This window comes from Podarcis melisellensis (assembly GCF_964234715.1).
Source record: "Podarcis melisellensis genome assembly, chromosome: 5".
Classification (NCBI taxonomy): domain Eukaryota; kingdom Metazoa; phylum Chordata; class Lepidosauria; order Squamata; family Lacertidae; genus Podarcis; species Podarcis melisellensis.
In genome coordinates this window covers 69,644,404-69,661,560 of record NC_138537.1, presented here as the reverse complement: position 1 = coordinate 69,661,560, position 17,157 = coordinate 69,644,404, and the positions used below count along the sequence as shown (strand labels likewise).

Sequence of the window (17,157 nt, the reverse complement as noted above, 5' to 3'; positions counted from 1 at the left end):
GTAAATGATTTAGTCGCATGCATATGCTCCCTGCAGAATTCAGCATGCATCTGCGGCTCCTTCTCCTCACGTTACAGACACAAATCAAGGGGAAAGTACCCAGTGCTGACTAGCAGAATGTCCCTTGGATAGCGATCCCCCCCCCCAAATCCACTCCGACTTTCGTCTTCTTGGGAATGGTAAACAGGGCTGCCTTGAAACGATCCATTTGACTGCATTTTCTTCGCTTTGCTTTTCAAAACCGTTCACCAGCATCGTGTAAACATTGCCCAAATCATTCCAGAGAGCAGACAAAAGGAAACCAGAACCTGGAAGGCTGAAGGTGACTCTGCAGCTGGGCCAGCGAGATTTCAAAGCAGTTCCCTTCACACATCCTTATTCCCAAGGCTGGAGAAGATAAGCAACAACATACCAAGTGCCTGATGCCCAGGGACACCCCCACCTGCCTCTTAATCTCATGGAAGCAGTTGCAGTATCTGTTTTCTGCTAAAACAGGTGGGAATAACTCACCCTACAGTTACCAGAGTTAATAGCTATAAGACTTATTGTTTAGGTTGGTCCTGCAAAGCTTCTGAATGCCCAGCTGAAGGGAACCCATCAGAAACAGACAATGACCACTAAGAGCTCAAAATCTTTGGTTCTCCCTGGTCGTCTGGGGTTGCTAAGAGAGGACACACCACCAACCACTGTCCCTACCATACTACAGGACACGATGGTTTAGGCTTGGCTTGGTGGATCTCAAGATGCATGTTTGTGGGGGCTGTTAAATACATGCTTAAAACTCCTTCCACAGAAATCGGTGGGAACTGAAAAGTGATGGACTTTCATAGATGGATCATATTTGGGATAGCTCAGTTTGTAGAGCACGAGACTCTCAATATCAGGGTCGTGGGAAGAAAAGTTGGTCAAAAGATTCCTGCATTGCAGGAGGCTGGGCTCAATGACCCTTGTGGTCCTTTCTAACTTTATGATTCTATGACATTCTAAGATATCCAAAGTGCTTTGAAATGTTATGATTTTGAGGTCAGGGTCACTAGCTATTATCTACTGGTTTGAAAGTGGCCACCAATAGTCTTCCTTCCACCTTGAAACTGCAAATAGACCTTGGAAGGGGATACAAGCCCGTCAGTCTCACTAAAAACCAGCTTCGTGTGAGCGATATCAATAGTAGGTAAAGTTTAGTTCAAAGTCACTATTCTTAAACAGAATAATGTGAGTTAGATGCTGCATCATTAAGCAGCATGAAAAGGAGGGGACAGGGAGCACTGACAAGGAAATTTATGCTGCAGTTTCAGGATTCTAGCATCACGGATGTGGTCTGAAAGACTGATGCGAAAATAAAATCAGAATATTTAATTTTCTCTCACATCTCAGTGCAGGAAGGAATGAGACTTGAATGTTTTCTTTAAAAAGGTTAGCAGGCTTGAAGCCATCTTGAACTTTTTACCTTGCTCTTCTGAAGGCTAGAAATAAGTACATATTTCAAGCAAATCAAATGTTTGTGTACATTGCCACTCAGTAATTCATTTCCTCTAACAGCCTGTGCAGTCTCAGATGCAAGTGTTAACTTCTCCACCCAGCCACCCCGTCTCAGACATTTAGCCTTAAGACCTTTTCACTCTTACGCAACACTTTTTCTAAGATGTTCAGTTGGGAAAGGATGGCAGAGCTCTGATACCTTCAACAGAGAGGCAGAAGAGTTTTGGCAGCTGCTGCTTTGACCTGTAGAGATGGGAAAAGCTGTGCCAAGATGACTTCCTCATCTCTGCAAAAAGATGCAGGAGCCTTGTCTGTTTTTGCACCAGGTTGACTTAACTTGCTTTGTTTCTCTTTCCATTATCTGCCACTTGCATTTTGTATGCAGAAGAATATTTCTGTGGACACCGCCATCAACCTCCAATTCTCTAATTACAAGGTAAGCTTCTACCCCAAAAAGTCCACTAAACACTCAAGTCTACCTCTCAATTTCATATTAAGAGCAGTTCTCTATGAGTGAGATTAGACCAGCTGCTAAGGTTAGTTTGGAAAGCAAACTCAATGCCTTGCTACAAGCACTTTCTACGAAAGTACCTTATTACTGTAAGACCTTCATCTACTTCATCTAAGGGGAGATGAACTATCTGACCTTTTGGGGAATCAGGCTTGCTGTAAAAGACCTCTTTCTTTCACGTATAGTTGCAAAAACTGAATTTGTGACCCGGAAACAGTGACAGGCTGGAAGTGCTCAAAAGCAATCCAGAAGGTCGCTGCTGTGTTGGGAACCTCAACATCTAGAAAGCCACGGGTTCAGCGCCCCTGGGCAAAGCCTCTTGACAGAATGAGGCCAATGGACCTTCTTTAAAAAGGAGTTTCATGGTTAAGTCTCTACTACAGAAAAGGTCCTGTTCTTAGTAGAGACTGCAGGCAGTGGGATACAGAAATGGCCCTTGTGGTGGGGTGGAGTTGCCCTCCCAACACTTGTATTGACACAGATGACCTTGCTAGTGTAGCAGCAGATTGGAGGCAAGGGTTGGGCTTCCTAGGTACATCAGTAGGAGTGCCAGATCAGGGCTGCACAGCAAACTAATCTCACTGCTGCCCTGGCCTGGTATGCTGCAGGGAGGATGGCTCAACCTCATCACTTGGGCTGCCCCTGGGGATTCCCCTTGAGCGATGCCACCTACAGTATTCTCACCATCTAAGTTTAATGCAGACCAGACACCAGAATACACCAGCACTTAAAAAAATAATAATTCTCTTTTATTAGTACTACTAAAATGACAAGGTTGTGTTTCGAAAAAATGCTGTTCATTTAGGCTTGACTAGTTCACAGAGAGTGGCTTGCAGTAGAACCCAAAAGACATGATTTACAAGCATATAGTGTTAAGGAAAACCTGGGTATTTCAAGACAGGAAGTGCAAGAGGAAAAGCTAGTGGATTTGGCCTGTGTTGGGACGGGAGTGCCCATCACCTGCCAGGGATTGGGAGCAGGAGCTAAAAACCCACCAAACACTTTCAAACACACAGAGACATGTATTGGGCTATCTGTTCCAATTAAACATTGCAAAATGTTTCCAGGGTTGAGAGAAGGCTCTGTGGTGTGCAGATGCCAATGCCGTCAGCGTTGGACATAGCTGCCTTCTGTGGCAAACTCACAGGACCAGTTTGTTAAATCCAGGAGAGAAAACGATACACGGTCAACACATTTCCAGGGTAAGCCAACAGCTTAAATGATGGTTACTTTGCATGCAGTCAAACAGAACTGTAGGTCAACCAACCATTTATCTAGTCTTCACCATCTGGAAAGGAAATATTTCTAGTGTTTTAATTTCCTGAAAGTAGTGCAGTCAAGAAGGAGAGTCAAAGCAGCTCTATTTTCAAGGAGACTGGGCAACCACAAATGCTTGTTGCTGGCACTGTCCTCATACACAGGTCTCAATGCAACAAGTTGTAGAGGCAGGAGGTTTTGGCCACTGCTGCGGGCTCAAGAAGAACATTAAGCAGGTTTGCAGACAGTCACATACTTGACAGCCAGTGATAAACAAAACTGTCTCCAAACAGTTAAGGTTGGTGGCTTTTTTGCCTCTTTCAGACCACAAATAACTAGCAGAGTTACACATGGACTGGTGGACTACTAAGAAGAATAAAAGGCTTTTGGGCTTGTGACTTGTGAACCTTTGTAAATATTTGCTTTGTTGATGTTAAGAGTAACATCCTTACTGACGGTTGATGTTAAGAGTAAGTACTAGAGAGAGTATCTGCTACCTTATGCCACTGCTGCAGGGATCGGGTGATTCACTGAGCATTCATCCCCATCTGTTTACAGGGAGATCAGACTGACAGTGGCTATTTAATGTGCATTCACCCTAGTTTGTTTGCAGGGAGGTTACACAACATCATGTCATATCCCAAACTTTCCATTGCTTTTTCCTGTCATTTTTCCTACCGCAAAGGGAAGCGGGTCTGTAGGCAAGACCTCCCAATCAACAACAAATATTGCAACCTCAGCTTGCTGGTATGTTACCGAACCCCACCTGAAAACAGTGACAGTGTGGAAGTGCTCATAAGTTCCTCAGCACTGGCTGAATCTGCCAAGGTGCCACTTTCAATGGTCCAATTAGATCTGAGCTATGCTCTCCAGGAATGAATGGATGGTCTAGCATTCTACTGTAGCCACACCAGAAATTTGGGGGAGCTGGGAAGGGCATAGAGAAGCTAATGGAGAAAACACAGCTTTGGTCTTGTTTATATATTTCTCCACACACACAAACACACAGCTCATTCCAAAACGGATGAATGTAAGGATGCCTCCGAACCTTTTATCTGTGCTATTTTCCAAGTGGAAAAGCGAACGGGAAGTGTGAGACTAATCAAAGCCAGTCAGCCTGTGTCATAAATCCATGCAGCAAAGACCCAAGGATTTCCTAATGGAACAAGTATTCACTTACGATTTCCAGAGTTTACACAATGGCATATCACAAACCATAAAAGCTGCAGCCCCTCCATCACATGCCTAGTAAATTTTCTGCTCACATCTGGTTTCATGTTTATTTCTAAATTACCTATAAAGCTATACTTTGCGTGCATTACTAGTGATCCCAAGCTAAACACCCAATGCACACTTAGGGTGCTCCATCCTCAGTTACTGCTGTCAATCATGTCAGTTTACTATCTACTAGCTCTGTTCTTTCTTAGATCCAGTAATAAAAACCAGCAGGAGGGTGCGTTTTTTTGGATTTTTTTGTTTTAAAGCACAGCTATCAGATCTCTTAAAACAACAAGAAGAACAACTTTCCTGCTCGTAACAGATGCCATCAAGCCCACATTCCCACACATGATGTGCGATATGCTCTTCAGCGACGAGGTCAGATTATTTTCCAATTAGCATTCTGTCAAGTGTTAAATAACGGAGCTACAGAGAGCTGCGCTTTTAAGTCTTTCTCTATTTCATCCCCCAGACAGACCTAGCATTTGACAAATCTGCCACATCTTAAGCTGTGCCAGTGGTTCAGTTAGTTGTACAAACCTTGGTATCACACCCCCTGGGAATCTCTCCGGTGTGACTGACACCCTGTTGTTCTTGTGCAAGCTGAAAGTAATTCTATGGACCTTGCACAGGGGAGGGTCTTGGGGGTGGGGTGGGGACTCACAGTGCTTTAACTACACATAGAAAGAGGATGCTGAGTTCATTAAACAATGTCCTAACATTTAAAAGTTATGCCTGGCACCCTCCTCAGTCCTTTATTTGCTTCCCAGCTCCCTATATGGAAATCGCTTGCAGGCGCCACAACATCTGGTGAGCAGACACATATTCGCTCCACCCCCATTGCACGTGCAATGAAACAGATGTGTTTGGATTCTTCACAAGGACCAGTACACACACATACACACACACAGGGTTGCGGGGGGCATGTAAATGTCATGCATGCAAGAAATTCTGAGATGTGAAGAGGTGCAAGACAGTGAAACCCAAAGCCAGTATTTTCCCTGCTTAACGCTTTCATTGGGTGCTTACGAGTTACATCTTTGCCTGAAAAAATAACCCTCTACAACGGCACATTGCCCGAGTTCAAGTGAGTACATACTTCATGATGTTGAGATATTAGACACAATTTTGAAGCCTGCTGAATTGTGCGACATCTTCTTCTAGTCTTCCTTTTTGGCTTATACATATTGGAAAATGTAGTTTTGCTTTCTCCCTCTCACAGCTCAATCCTATACATATCTACTCAAAAGTAAATCCAGATATTTTCAGCAGAGCTTACTCGCAGCAGGCCTGTGCATTCTAGAGGACCACAGCTTGAAGCTAAACCAACCAATGATGACTGTGATTAAGATAAACTTCAAGACATCGAGCCACATCTGTTCTATTCCCCCCCCACAACATTTCCACAAATTTCAGAAGCCTTACTCTTCAAAAGCATCCAGTCCTTTTAGCTAAAGAAACAACGTTCACCAGCATGGGAACATTATTGTGGTATTTAACCACTGGCACCCTGTTGTGTGCTTTGAAGAAAACTTAATAACCATTTGCATTACTACTTTATACAAGTAAAAGTTAGCACTGAATTCAGTTCCAAAAGGTGTAGATCAGGCTTCCTCAACCTCGGCCCTCCAGATGTTTCTGGCCTACAACTCCCATGATCCCTAGCTAGCAGGACCAGTGGTCAGGGATGATGGGAACTGTAGTCTCAAAACATCTGGAGGGCCAAGTTTGAGGAAAGCTGGTATAGATCAAAGATGGGAAAACCTCCTGATGTTGGACTAGAACTCCCATCATCCCTCACCACTGGACATGCTAGCTGTGGCTGATGGTATTTGGAGTCCAATGACATCTGGAGGGCTACAGGTTCCCTCCCCATCCCTGGTTTACATGGAGCAGGATTAACCTATCAGTCACTGAGAGATCCTACAGAATTACTCAAGAGTTCAATGGGACTTACTCCCAGGTAAGAGGGTATAGGATTGCTCTCTCAAGTCAAAGTAAAGGCATGCTGTCAGATAATAATGGACACAGCCAAGACCTTGCTTCTTCACCAGTTGAAATAAAAAGCATGGGCTGTAGCGGCACGTCACTTTTGCCAGCTGCCATGCCATCCCTCTGTCAAATTTTGTTTGGAACAATAAACCTGGCAACCTGCATCTCAAAGGAAAAGGTGCAATGCAAGTGCTAGGATGCCTTTTCTTGTTGAAAGCATTTACTTGGAAACTCTAGTTAGGCTTTTCTCATGTTTCCTCCTTATTAACCATATGCCATGAACACATTTCTGCGAGCCAGCGTTTGCCGAGATAATGCAAAGGAAGAATTGGAGAGTGGGAAAGAGGTTGCAACAATCTCCTGCTTGCTAAATACTTCCTCTACAAATGCCTACAGAGGCCATTCGCCTGTTCCCTTTCGAGCTTTCTTCCAGTTTCAAAACCTTTCACGTGGGGAAAATGGGTTAAACATGGCAGTGGGTTTTGCTAGGTGGGGACCTTAGGAGTTGTCGTCCTAAACACCTGTAGGTCACCAGGATTTTTAATTTTTTTTTTTTACAAAAGCCAACCAGTCTGGGTAACAAAGGATTATTATTATTATTTTCCATAAGCCAACCAGTCTGGGTGGGTAGAACTGTGAAACACCTCTCCCCTACCAGTTTCCTGCCCTTGCATTTACTTTGCAAAATAAGCCTCTTCCATTTCCATTAAAACGGCTGGTTCTGCCCTCAACAAACAAAGCTCAATGATGCAATGTCATCCCCCAGCCTCATGACGCAAGGAACAATGGCGTCCTGGACTAATTCTGCATACGTTTACTTCAAAGCTTTTGCCAGTGCTTAGAATGTAAGAGCTTGCTGGATCAGGCCAACAGCCCATCTAGTCTAGTACCCTGTTCTCACTGTGGACAAACAGAAAAACCTATGGCACGCCCACAAACAGGAGCCAAGCACAAGGGCAGCACTCTCCCTTCTCGCAGCTTCCAACAACTGTTGTTCAGAAGCCTACTGCCTTCAGCAATGCAGCTAGAACATAACCATCGTGGCTGTTAGCTGCTGATGGCCTTAACCCATGGATTTTAAGCTTGATTTCCCTGCTTAAACGGGGATTTCAATAGCAGCCATGGTTTGGGTGCATTTTGAGAAGCTGGGATTAAGAGTGCATAATGGCTCTAAGGCCCCAGGCAATTAATAACCACACCTCTACAAGTAGACTGGGTGACATGAGCAATTCTTACCCTCATTTTGGCTCTCCTGTGCTTTTTAAAGTTCTGGTCCCAGGATGAGGAGTCCTTACACTCTCGGTTTTTGGATAATCAAGGTTCCTTGGCATTTGCCCTTCACTCTAGGGACTTGGCTAGAAGCACATGTTGAATGTTGCTTAATGACACCCTCTTTTCACCTGGCATCATTCCATGATTTCCCCTTATTAAAAACAGCTGCTGAGAATTCTTTCCACCTGGTATGTATATTTGCTACCTGCTCCCATAGCATGAATACAACAGAACCTACTCAAAAATCAAATCCTGCCCCGCCCCAAGAGGGTTTGCATAAGATGCCTCTCAAGAAATATGAAGCAAGTTAACTGGTCCTTTGGAGAGTTTTTCCCATAACAATTGCTATTATTATTATTATTATTATTATTATTATTATTATTATTATCATCATCATTAACAATTTGTAGATTTCCTGCAATAAAAAAGTCAAGGGTCCAGCATTTAATTTCCCAGTATCCTTGGCAAAATGTAAGTGGTTCCTTTTCCCATTGATCCTGTAAGGCAAAATATGTACAAGTACAAAAAACATTACGAACAAACACACTGTTAAACATGACACAGGAAATGGGGAAAGTCTCAGCGATGCATCGCAAGTGTGTGAATTTGGCCCCTGTATTTTGTGATATGCTTCTAAGCAACTTCCCTGCTGCTACAGTCAAGAGATTGGATCACGTCCAGAAAAACAAGGAAATGGTTGCTTTCTGAACATGATTGAAAAATAAAAATAAATAAAATCCTAGTACAGTTGTACATTGGAAGTCGAACAGAATCCGTTCAGGAAGTCCGTTTGACTTCCAAAATGTTCGAAAACCAAAGCGCGGCTTCTCATTGGCTGCAGGAAGCTTCTGCAGCCAATTGGAAGCCGCAAAAGCCCCATCGGACATTCAGCTTCCCAAAATCATTTGAAAACTGGAACACTCACTTTTGGGTTTGTGGCGTTCGGGAGCCAACACGTTCGAGAACAAAGTTGTTTGAAAACCAAGGTACAACTGCACCCCAAAGCTCAGGGGATGGACTTGAATCTTCCCCTTGCTTCCTTCTACATGAGGTGGACAGCAAGAACTGAGAAGACGGACCCCAAAGCCAGCCCCAACTGCAAGAACATCATCATCAATACTCCGGCTGCCTCTGACAGCTCTTTTGGCGTGACTTTGGGGCCATACATCATGGCTAATGTATTCAGGTAGCCATTGCTGAATCCGAGCAACACCGTGAAGACCACGGGATAGGCATCCTGGGTGAAGAAGACCTTTGTGATGTGTTTCCGAGGTTGGAAGTTGCACAGCATGAAGACTGGCACAAAGAAAGTTCTCAGCAGAACCAGAGCCGGCAGCAACTTGCTCTTTGGTCCAGGGGCCTGGATCCAGACAGTGATCTGCCGTCCGCACCAGTCGGCAAAATTGTACAGAAGGAAACTAGTGAGGGGCGTGAAGTACTTGTCCGTCCACAAGCTCCCTGGGACCTTGTCGACAGACTCTATGCTGGATGAGATTGCAGGGAAGATGATGATAGAGATGAAGTAGACGTAGAAGACGCAGAAGCCCAGCACGCCCATCTCCTTTAGGATGGACCCCAAGGGAGGGATTCTTCCTCTCTGGTTTCTGTCTGGGGGAAGCAGGCTGGTGTTGCCTGTGGCTGTATCACCATCCTCCAAATAGTCACTAGGCAAGACACATGGTGGCTGCATGCTGCCCTGTCGCCTTTCCATATAGTACCTGAAATAAAAGAGGCACAGAAAAAAGGCTAGCGCCAGGAAGTCCAAAAAGATGGCAAAACTAGGGACTGAAAGGGAAAGGAGATAATCATCAAAGATGACAACAGTGCCAGAAGCCACGGTTTGTATATGGTTTGATCCTTTGGAAGCAGCTGAAGGATCTCAGGTGGCACAACAAATCTCTGGCTTGCCACTGCTAGTCAGAGAAGACTAATACTGGGCTTGTGTTGCAAGTCATTTATTCAAGGACCTGTAGTGTATGAATGAGTCAGGAGTGTCTGAGCAGACGCGACAAGGGAGGAGGAGGCTGGTGGATCCTATTCCAATGATCCCTGTTATGGAGCAGCATGGAGTGCTGAGACAGGAGGGCTGGATGTATGGGATATCTAGACAGCCACAGACCATCTCTTCTACATCAGCCCCCTGCCAGCATGGTCAACGGTAAGGGATGATGGGACCCACAGCAGAGCAACATCTGGAGAGCACAACTTTGGCTGCCCCTGCTTTAAAGGCACATCTGCATTCCTATCCCTACCTTGCAAATCTACGGTGAGGATTCAAGAGATAGTGGCCTGCCAAGCAAGACCAGAGATATGACAACTTCTCCTCTTAGCCGCTACAACATCAGCTGACAGTGAGTCTCTGGGTGGCAACAGCACTACCTCCCTAGCTGTCAGGCGGCTGCCAGCAACTCCCATGTGGCTGGTTGCCCAGGAACATACAAAGACAAGGAAATGATTCTTACCACTCGCTTTTTATTCAGTATTCACAGAGAGGCTTTGGAACCCAGCCTCTTGGATAATGGAGTTGTCCCGAGTGAATCTCCACCCTGACCCCACCCATCTCTCCCACTTTCTCATTTGTCATCCCTACGGGTGCTGACAAGTGCCCTCTACCTTTAAGCTTTGCTCTCCTACATTCAAGGCTCACCGGGTTCTGGGAGAGGGGAGTCTGGAATGCTTTCTAAAGACAGTGTGTCTGTCATCTGTCATCCCCCCGGTGTTTCCTCTATCTCTTCCCCCTCTCCCATTATTTCCCAACTTTCCCCCTCATCTGCCTGAGCTGTGACCTCCCTCAAACCCCTCTTCCTCTTCTCTGGAAGAGTCAGGCTGGGGAGGCGGTCTCCACCATTCCTCCTCTGCCCAGTCCTTGATAATAGCAGAGGCAGGGAGGCGATATACACAGGAGCAATTCTGCAGAGGTCAGATAAGAATCCACATAAAGCTCCTCACCAAGTATCCTGCATCATAGGAGCAACCTCTAAGGCAACAGCGGCCTTAATTGGTACCAGGAAATTAGCAGGCAATGGCTCACAAGCTTGTTATTTTCAACCTACAGCTAGAAAACACACTGGGACTGGCCTGCGTCACTTAAGCGAGAGCTACGAACCATAGTGATTTCAAGAAGTCTCGTAGCAACAGTGTGAATGTTAGATTCAGAAGCAGCTTTGCCACAAGGCTGATACAGCTTGCTGGCCCTGGGGCGTTAGGGTTAGAAGCCACAGTCACCAGCACTATCTAAGTGGTTCATAGCTTCTCAAGCAACCGTGTGTGTGTGTGTGTGTGTGTGTGTGTGTGTGTGTGTGTATCTGTATGCACAGTGGTAAATCCCACAGTTCCTGTTTGGTTTTCTTTTTAATCAAATCAGGAAGTTCAGCTGGAGAGAGCAAACAGGGAAAAAGAGTCAGCACATTTTCCACTTTGGGCAGAAGGGGACCTCCACAAAAAGGCAGGAAGCATCGAGAGGAAGCTGTTTTGGAACTCGGCCATTAAGGTACACGCTGCGTGGCAACCTGGTGGTCCAAGGGGATTTACCTGGAATACTCCAGCTTGGGAAGGATCAAGTACATCCCAATACACAGAATAACGAAGAGGTCTGCTGTCAGGAAGTAGGCCAAAGCACTGTCTGTAACATCAGGTGCCGCTGCCAGATCCACCACCAATGCCACGGCGCTCACTGTTCCTCCCATGGCCTGACCTACATGGCGAGGAAAGAGGGCGAGGAAGGAGAACAAAAGTCAACGAACTGTGAAATAAGCCCTGGCCTATCCTGGGTCTGCCAGAGCCAGACACTTGCAGTAGGGAGTGGCTCTGAATCAGACAAGCTGGAACTGGGGAAAGCGACAAAAGCAGTAATTAGGGAAGTTCGCAGTTCAACTGCATTTGCTCTGCAGTGTTATCTAGCCAGAGATCCTGCGATTTTGGTTTGTTCTGCTCACAACCGATTTACCTTTGGCCACTTGTGTCCTTGCTTTTGTTAACTTGTGGGGTTTTTTTTCTTCATCCCAAGACCCTCTTCTCACATGCATGTCTTGGATTCACAATGGTAACATCCCATTGTGAGGTTTGGGAAGGGTTAGCTTTTGTTTCGCACCAAAACCACACAGAGAGACACACAAGTGTTGAAGGATTTCTGCATTTGAGCAATGACACTCTTGCAAGAATCGTCAGATTCCCTCCCCCACAAAAAAACACCCATTTATGTAAAGATGGATTCAATTAATTTTTTTTTCCACACACAAAAAAGCAAGTAAACCAACAGGGAAATGTCACCAAGAGACTCTCATCTGGCATGCTTAAAAACCACCCCAGTTTCTAGAAGGGCTAAGCTTAAATTGTTTTGACTGAGACTGGATGAAAAATGTACGGGCACAATTCCACCCCGCCTTGCAATTCTGCGAAATAGCGTTTCTGTGGTCTGGTGGGTAAAGCCTTTTGGCCTCCTGGTTTTGTTGCCAAATTGTTTCTTTTATGCAGGCAGAGTGTGGCTTTCTTGATCTGCACTAAAAATAAAGATATGCTCCAGTACTCTGAAAATACTGGGAGGTTTCCAACAGGAGGTCTGGTGAAAGTCTGCACAGTGGGTCAACCCCCCCAATAACATTCTTCGCTACGGCCTAGAAAAAAAAAGAAAACCTGAAACCTCTGTATTGATTTTAGCATCTCTCTTCCCACCTCGTCTTTCTCAAAGCACATTTCCAGTGTTATCAACGTCTGCTAAACCTCGAGGGGCCTCATCATTCATAGCTGCAAACTTGGAACTCATCAGTTATGGAAATGAATGTTAATGCTGAATATGAAATGAGACAATGCAAAGTTTCATATTTTTTTCCTTGAGATATAAACAAACACAGAGCTGAATGCAGATGTTTTCTTTTCGTACAAAAAGTTAACTCCGTTTTCCCAAACCGAAATACTGCAAGGCTGGACCTCTGAGGAAGAAATAAGAACCAAGGAAAGTGGGCGGAGGGGGAAAATCCACATAAACCGGAGAGTCAGCTTGCTTAATCTGCTGAGCTTCCTTCGGAACTTCCGTCCGACAACACTGTGCGGTTCTTTATTTTCAAAAAGTCATCTTCTGTTAACTTCGTTCAGAGTGAATGCATCGTCATGGGACTAGGCGCTGCCAAAACCTCAAGCCTAAAAGATAGCACATGCATCCTGCCCACGAAGAAAATTAAAAGCAATTGGAGAAGCCCTGTCTCATGCGCTACAGCTTCCAGCCGGGCGCATCACAGGGAGGAGACTTAACCTGAAATCAGCGCTTGGGAATTCCGCATGGGAAAGCTTCCCGTCAGGCCGAAGACGCTGCTGCTGAAGATGGTGGCAGCGCTGCTGGAGACAACCACGCAGACGATGGTGATGACAAAGAAACCCGAAGTCCAGGCGGAGGTGTCCACTTTCACCAGCACGGTGATCACCACCAAGGCAGCCAGCATGGTGACCAAGGAGGAGAGAATGCGCATGCTGACGGAGACCCTGGAAGAGAAAGGCAAGCGGGGTTATAGCATGTGGCTTCTGTGCAAGAAGAGCCCCCTGCTCTTTTCCTTCTGTCCTCCTGACTGGGTGTTGCTCAGCAGCACCAAACGGAAGGACACACAAGGCACAGGAGACGTCCCAGGCAATGAGGAGGTGGGGAAAGGCAGAGGGAAGGGGAGGCACGTTGCACAATTCAAGAGAGAATGCCAGTGGCAGAGGCAGGAACCAAGGAGCCCTGTTCTGGCTTCTCACAGCTGGATGTGCAATGCGGCGTCTCCGCTAAGAGCCAAGTGCTCAGCCTAAACGCATCAATTTGTGCAGAAACCTACATTAAGAGGCAAATATGCCAGTTAGCATTGAGATGTTACAATGAAAGGGCACGTTGAGGAGGTTCACTAAGGGAAAACGGGGCTTTTGAGATCTTTCCTACATCCAAAATCAAAACAAGGCCAAGTGCATACCCGAATAAGACAGCTAATCTGTCCCCCCCACATCTATCTGCTATAAACAAATGGGCCCTGCATTTAACACTAAGCCTTCTAGCTCTTTTCCAGCTGAAAGTGCCACAAGAGGTGACTCGCCTTTGCACCCAAGCCAAGAGAAGCAGCAGGCATGACGCTACCCTTCCTACATCAGTGTTGCTGCTGCTGGTGGAATGGGGGCAGTGACAGCAGAAGCACAGGACTGGCTCCTTTGTGTACCCACACAGCCCCAACCTCACCCAGCCCCACTGCCACACCATCCAGGTATGCAGCAAGAACTCCGGTGCTGGGGCCCTCTCCTTAAAAGGGCCATTTTATAGACAGAGAGAGAAAAGCCCAGGTTTGCTAGTAAATGCACACTCATTGGGGGGCTTCAGCCAAGCACAATTCCACAAGGAGCATACCTAGACAATGCACATGATTGCATTTCACATTTCAAAGTGTATTCTTCAGCTTCACCCTTAAAAAGACAATGTGTGCTTCACTCCACCTGTTGACTATCACAGTTTGCATTTCCCCCCATGTGAATCTGAAGAGGATTCTTCATAGAATTGAGATTCTTCATAGAATTCTTTATAGAATTGTAGAGTTGGAAGGGACCCCATGGATCATCTAGTCTAACCCCCTGCAATGCAGGAGCTTGCAGCTGTCCCATACAGGGATTGAACCTGCAACCCTGGCGTTATCAGCACCACACTCTAACCAACTGAGCTACCCAGGTGTAAAGTATTTTTTTAAAAAAATAGGCAGAGCCTCTCAAGCAGGGCTGCAGGGTGAAACGGACCAGTAGCTTTGTTTCTGGGATAGACTTTGGCTTTTATGCATTTACCTTAATTATGGAGCATCTTATTATTACAGCGCCTGAATGCAGTCTTTTTGTGCAGGAAATTCAACATTCTGTCTCACGACAAATGGAAACTTCCTTATTTTCCACGCTGCTTTGTCGAGTTGAAAAGAGTTGCCTGTGCTTCTCTCTGGCTGACTCCAAATCTGATACTCGCTTTAATCGGCGTTTAGTTGCAAAAGGGGGGAAACATGGCATTTCTTCCATGCCTCCCACAATGCCTTGCTACAAGCACTGTCCACGAGCCGCCTAGTTATGCCTCCTGTTCTTAAGGAAGAGGCTGCTGATACGAGAGCCCTGGGGAGTTCTCCAATGACTTAAAGGAAGCCAGGTAACTAGAGAGATGAACCAGAGTATGTGCTGCTGCTCTCAACTATTGTTGCAGAGATGGCTGAACCACTTACAAAGAACTTAAGGCAAAAATGGGTGGGTGAGGAAGGGCTTGGAACAATAAGCATTCCCCCCCCCCCCATTTATATAAAATGTACAGATTCTACTTTTCTCCCATCAGTCTTTTCTTGATCTACTGTCTCCATAAACCCTGCTAAGTTGGAAATGCCCAGAAATCACAACAGCAACAGGCAGCAATAACAGGAATGAAGCCTGCCTGGGGAATACTGCAGCTTGGGGAATAGCAATCGCATGCTTATCACTACAAGATAATTAGCTGCCTGAACAGGGAGGTTACTTATTATAGACACTGAAGAGTTGACTGGCTCCTTTTCAGTAGAGAGGGCAGGGAAGGAGGAAAAAAAAGGCAGAAAATGACCAAGATTCTAGCAGCGAATGGGCATTCTATTTTTGGGATAAGAAACTGCAGTTCAAACATTGTCTTGTGATATACATCCTCCTTTTAAGAGGCTCCAGATGGGATACGCTTCATGCCACGTCACTGCACAAGTTAGAGATGTTGTCTGCCTGGCTCAGGGACTCCCTGAGAAATGCAACCTGTTTGCATGCAACAGTTCCAGAAAGACACAATAAGGAAGCAGAATGGATTGGGTAAACAGAAGCACCACTTTTTGCACACTGAACATGTTAGTTCCTTCCTCGCTCTCTTCTCCCACCCCCCAAAAATGTCACCTTCACCCACACAGTCAGGAAATCCATTTCAAAAGCATCATCATATTCTCACTTCCGGAGGCGGCGCGAACGGCAATGGCTGCCAGCTCCTGAACGGGAGAGGGTAGCTCCGTTGAAACGGGTCGCCCGCTACGGCGAAGCGGGGACCCATCCAGAAAAACCACAGGCAGCAGAAGCCTGTGGTCCTGAGACCCGGCGGGCGCCAAAAGCAGCCCCTAAAACGAAGAAGGGACCCCGTAAGGGGCTCCGGACCGCGGAGGGGGTAGCGGCGCTGTGGGTCGTTGCGAGATCAACGGAGCGAAGCCGCGTCGCTGTTGCCGGTGAGCGCTGACCTTTCTTCTTGAAACTGCTAACTTTGGAAAACAACAACCCGTGAGTAATTTGGACAATATACTTCTAAAGCCTCTAAAAATTGTGAATTTGGCTGAAAGCGGAGTGACGAAAAACAGGAAGTCCGTCTTCCGCTGACACTGAACTTGAAAGTAAAGAGCAGGAGGAGTGGAGACAAAGAGTAACGTTTTGCATTGACTGATCTGGCATCTATTTAAACTGTTGTTTCTGGCTGATTTAAAGACTTTAAGTGGCTGATTTTTGGACCTTCATTGAGACAAGGGTACCTGTCTTCTGTTGATCTATTGGATTACAAATAAAAGTAAGAAACCCAGGTACTGGAGCTGCCTGAGCAACTGAGCAGTCAGCCTGCAGGCTTTGGATACTTTGAATCTGAACTTTGGAACATACTGAGTTTGAATTTGTTACTTTGAAACACTTGTGGTCTAAGCACTTTTGGAAACAATGTTTGGCTTTAAGTTTTAACTCTGCTAAAATTTATCTTTGTGAAGATCTTTGGAGATCAATTCAGACTTACTAATTTTAATTGGATTGGACTTCCTCCCCAAAGACATTCTAAGCTCCACCTAGAAGATTTTTGGATTTACAGCAGTGACTTTGTTTTACTTTCTCTTTCCCGGCCTCCTGTTTGAGTGTTACCATCTGGGCTCTTACTTTCTCATGGGAACAATTCAGTTTGACCTTGGTTTTTAGATAACTTTGGAATGAGTGGAACAAGAAAAAGGGGAAGAACCAGACAAACAACGTTAACTTTACCTACAGTCTCACAGCGTAGATCATCTGTGCCTGCTTTGCCTACTACTTTGCCTCCTGAGGCAGAAGCGGCCTCCCTGCTACAATCAGGGGAGGGAGAAACTGAGGAATTACAACTGGAAGATATGGCCTCAGGAGCAAGTGGCACTATTTTGGAGAAAATTTTTGAAAAATTGGAGGCTCTGGACAGAAAGGCTGACCAGCAATCAGCTAAAATTGACTTAAACACAGAAAGTTTAAATAGACTAACTGGACAAGTTGCACAGAATGTTCAATCTATTGGAGAATTGAAGGAGGCTGTAGGTGAAAATCGGAAACTGGCGGAAGACACTAGCCAAAGATTGGGACAGCTTGAAAAAGAAGTAAGACCACTCAGCAAACAAGTAGGAGAACACCAGATCTACTTTTCCATGACAGAACTTCGGAACAGGGAGGCCAAT

General features: G+C 45.7%; 1 protein-coding gene across 2 annotated transcripts in view; it reads right to left on the bottom strand.

Moving 5' to 3' along the window:
- Positions 1 to 8,125: 8,125 nt before the first annotated feature.
- Positions 8,126 to 17,157, bottom strand: part of SLC29A3 (solute carrier family 29 member 3) — a gene marked incomplete at its 5' end in the record, with an annotated part of 34,160 nt that continues 25,128 nt past the window's right edge. For both annotated transcript variants that reach the window (XM_081913159.1, XM_081913158.1), the window contains 3 exons: positions 8,126 to 9,447; positions 11,261 to 11,423; positions 12,978 to 13,204. In XM_081913159.1, the coding sequence (XP_081769285.1) occupies positions 8,772 to 9,447; positions 11,261 to 11,423; positions 12,978 to 13,204 (1,066 nt within the window). In that variant the 3' untranslated portion in view covers positions 8,126 to 8,771. The remainder of the gene's footprint in view (positions 9,448 to 11,260; positions 11,424 to 12,977; positions 13,205 to 17,157) is intronic.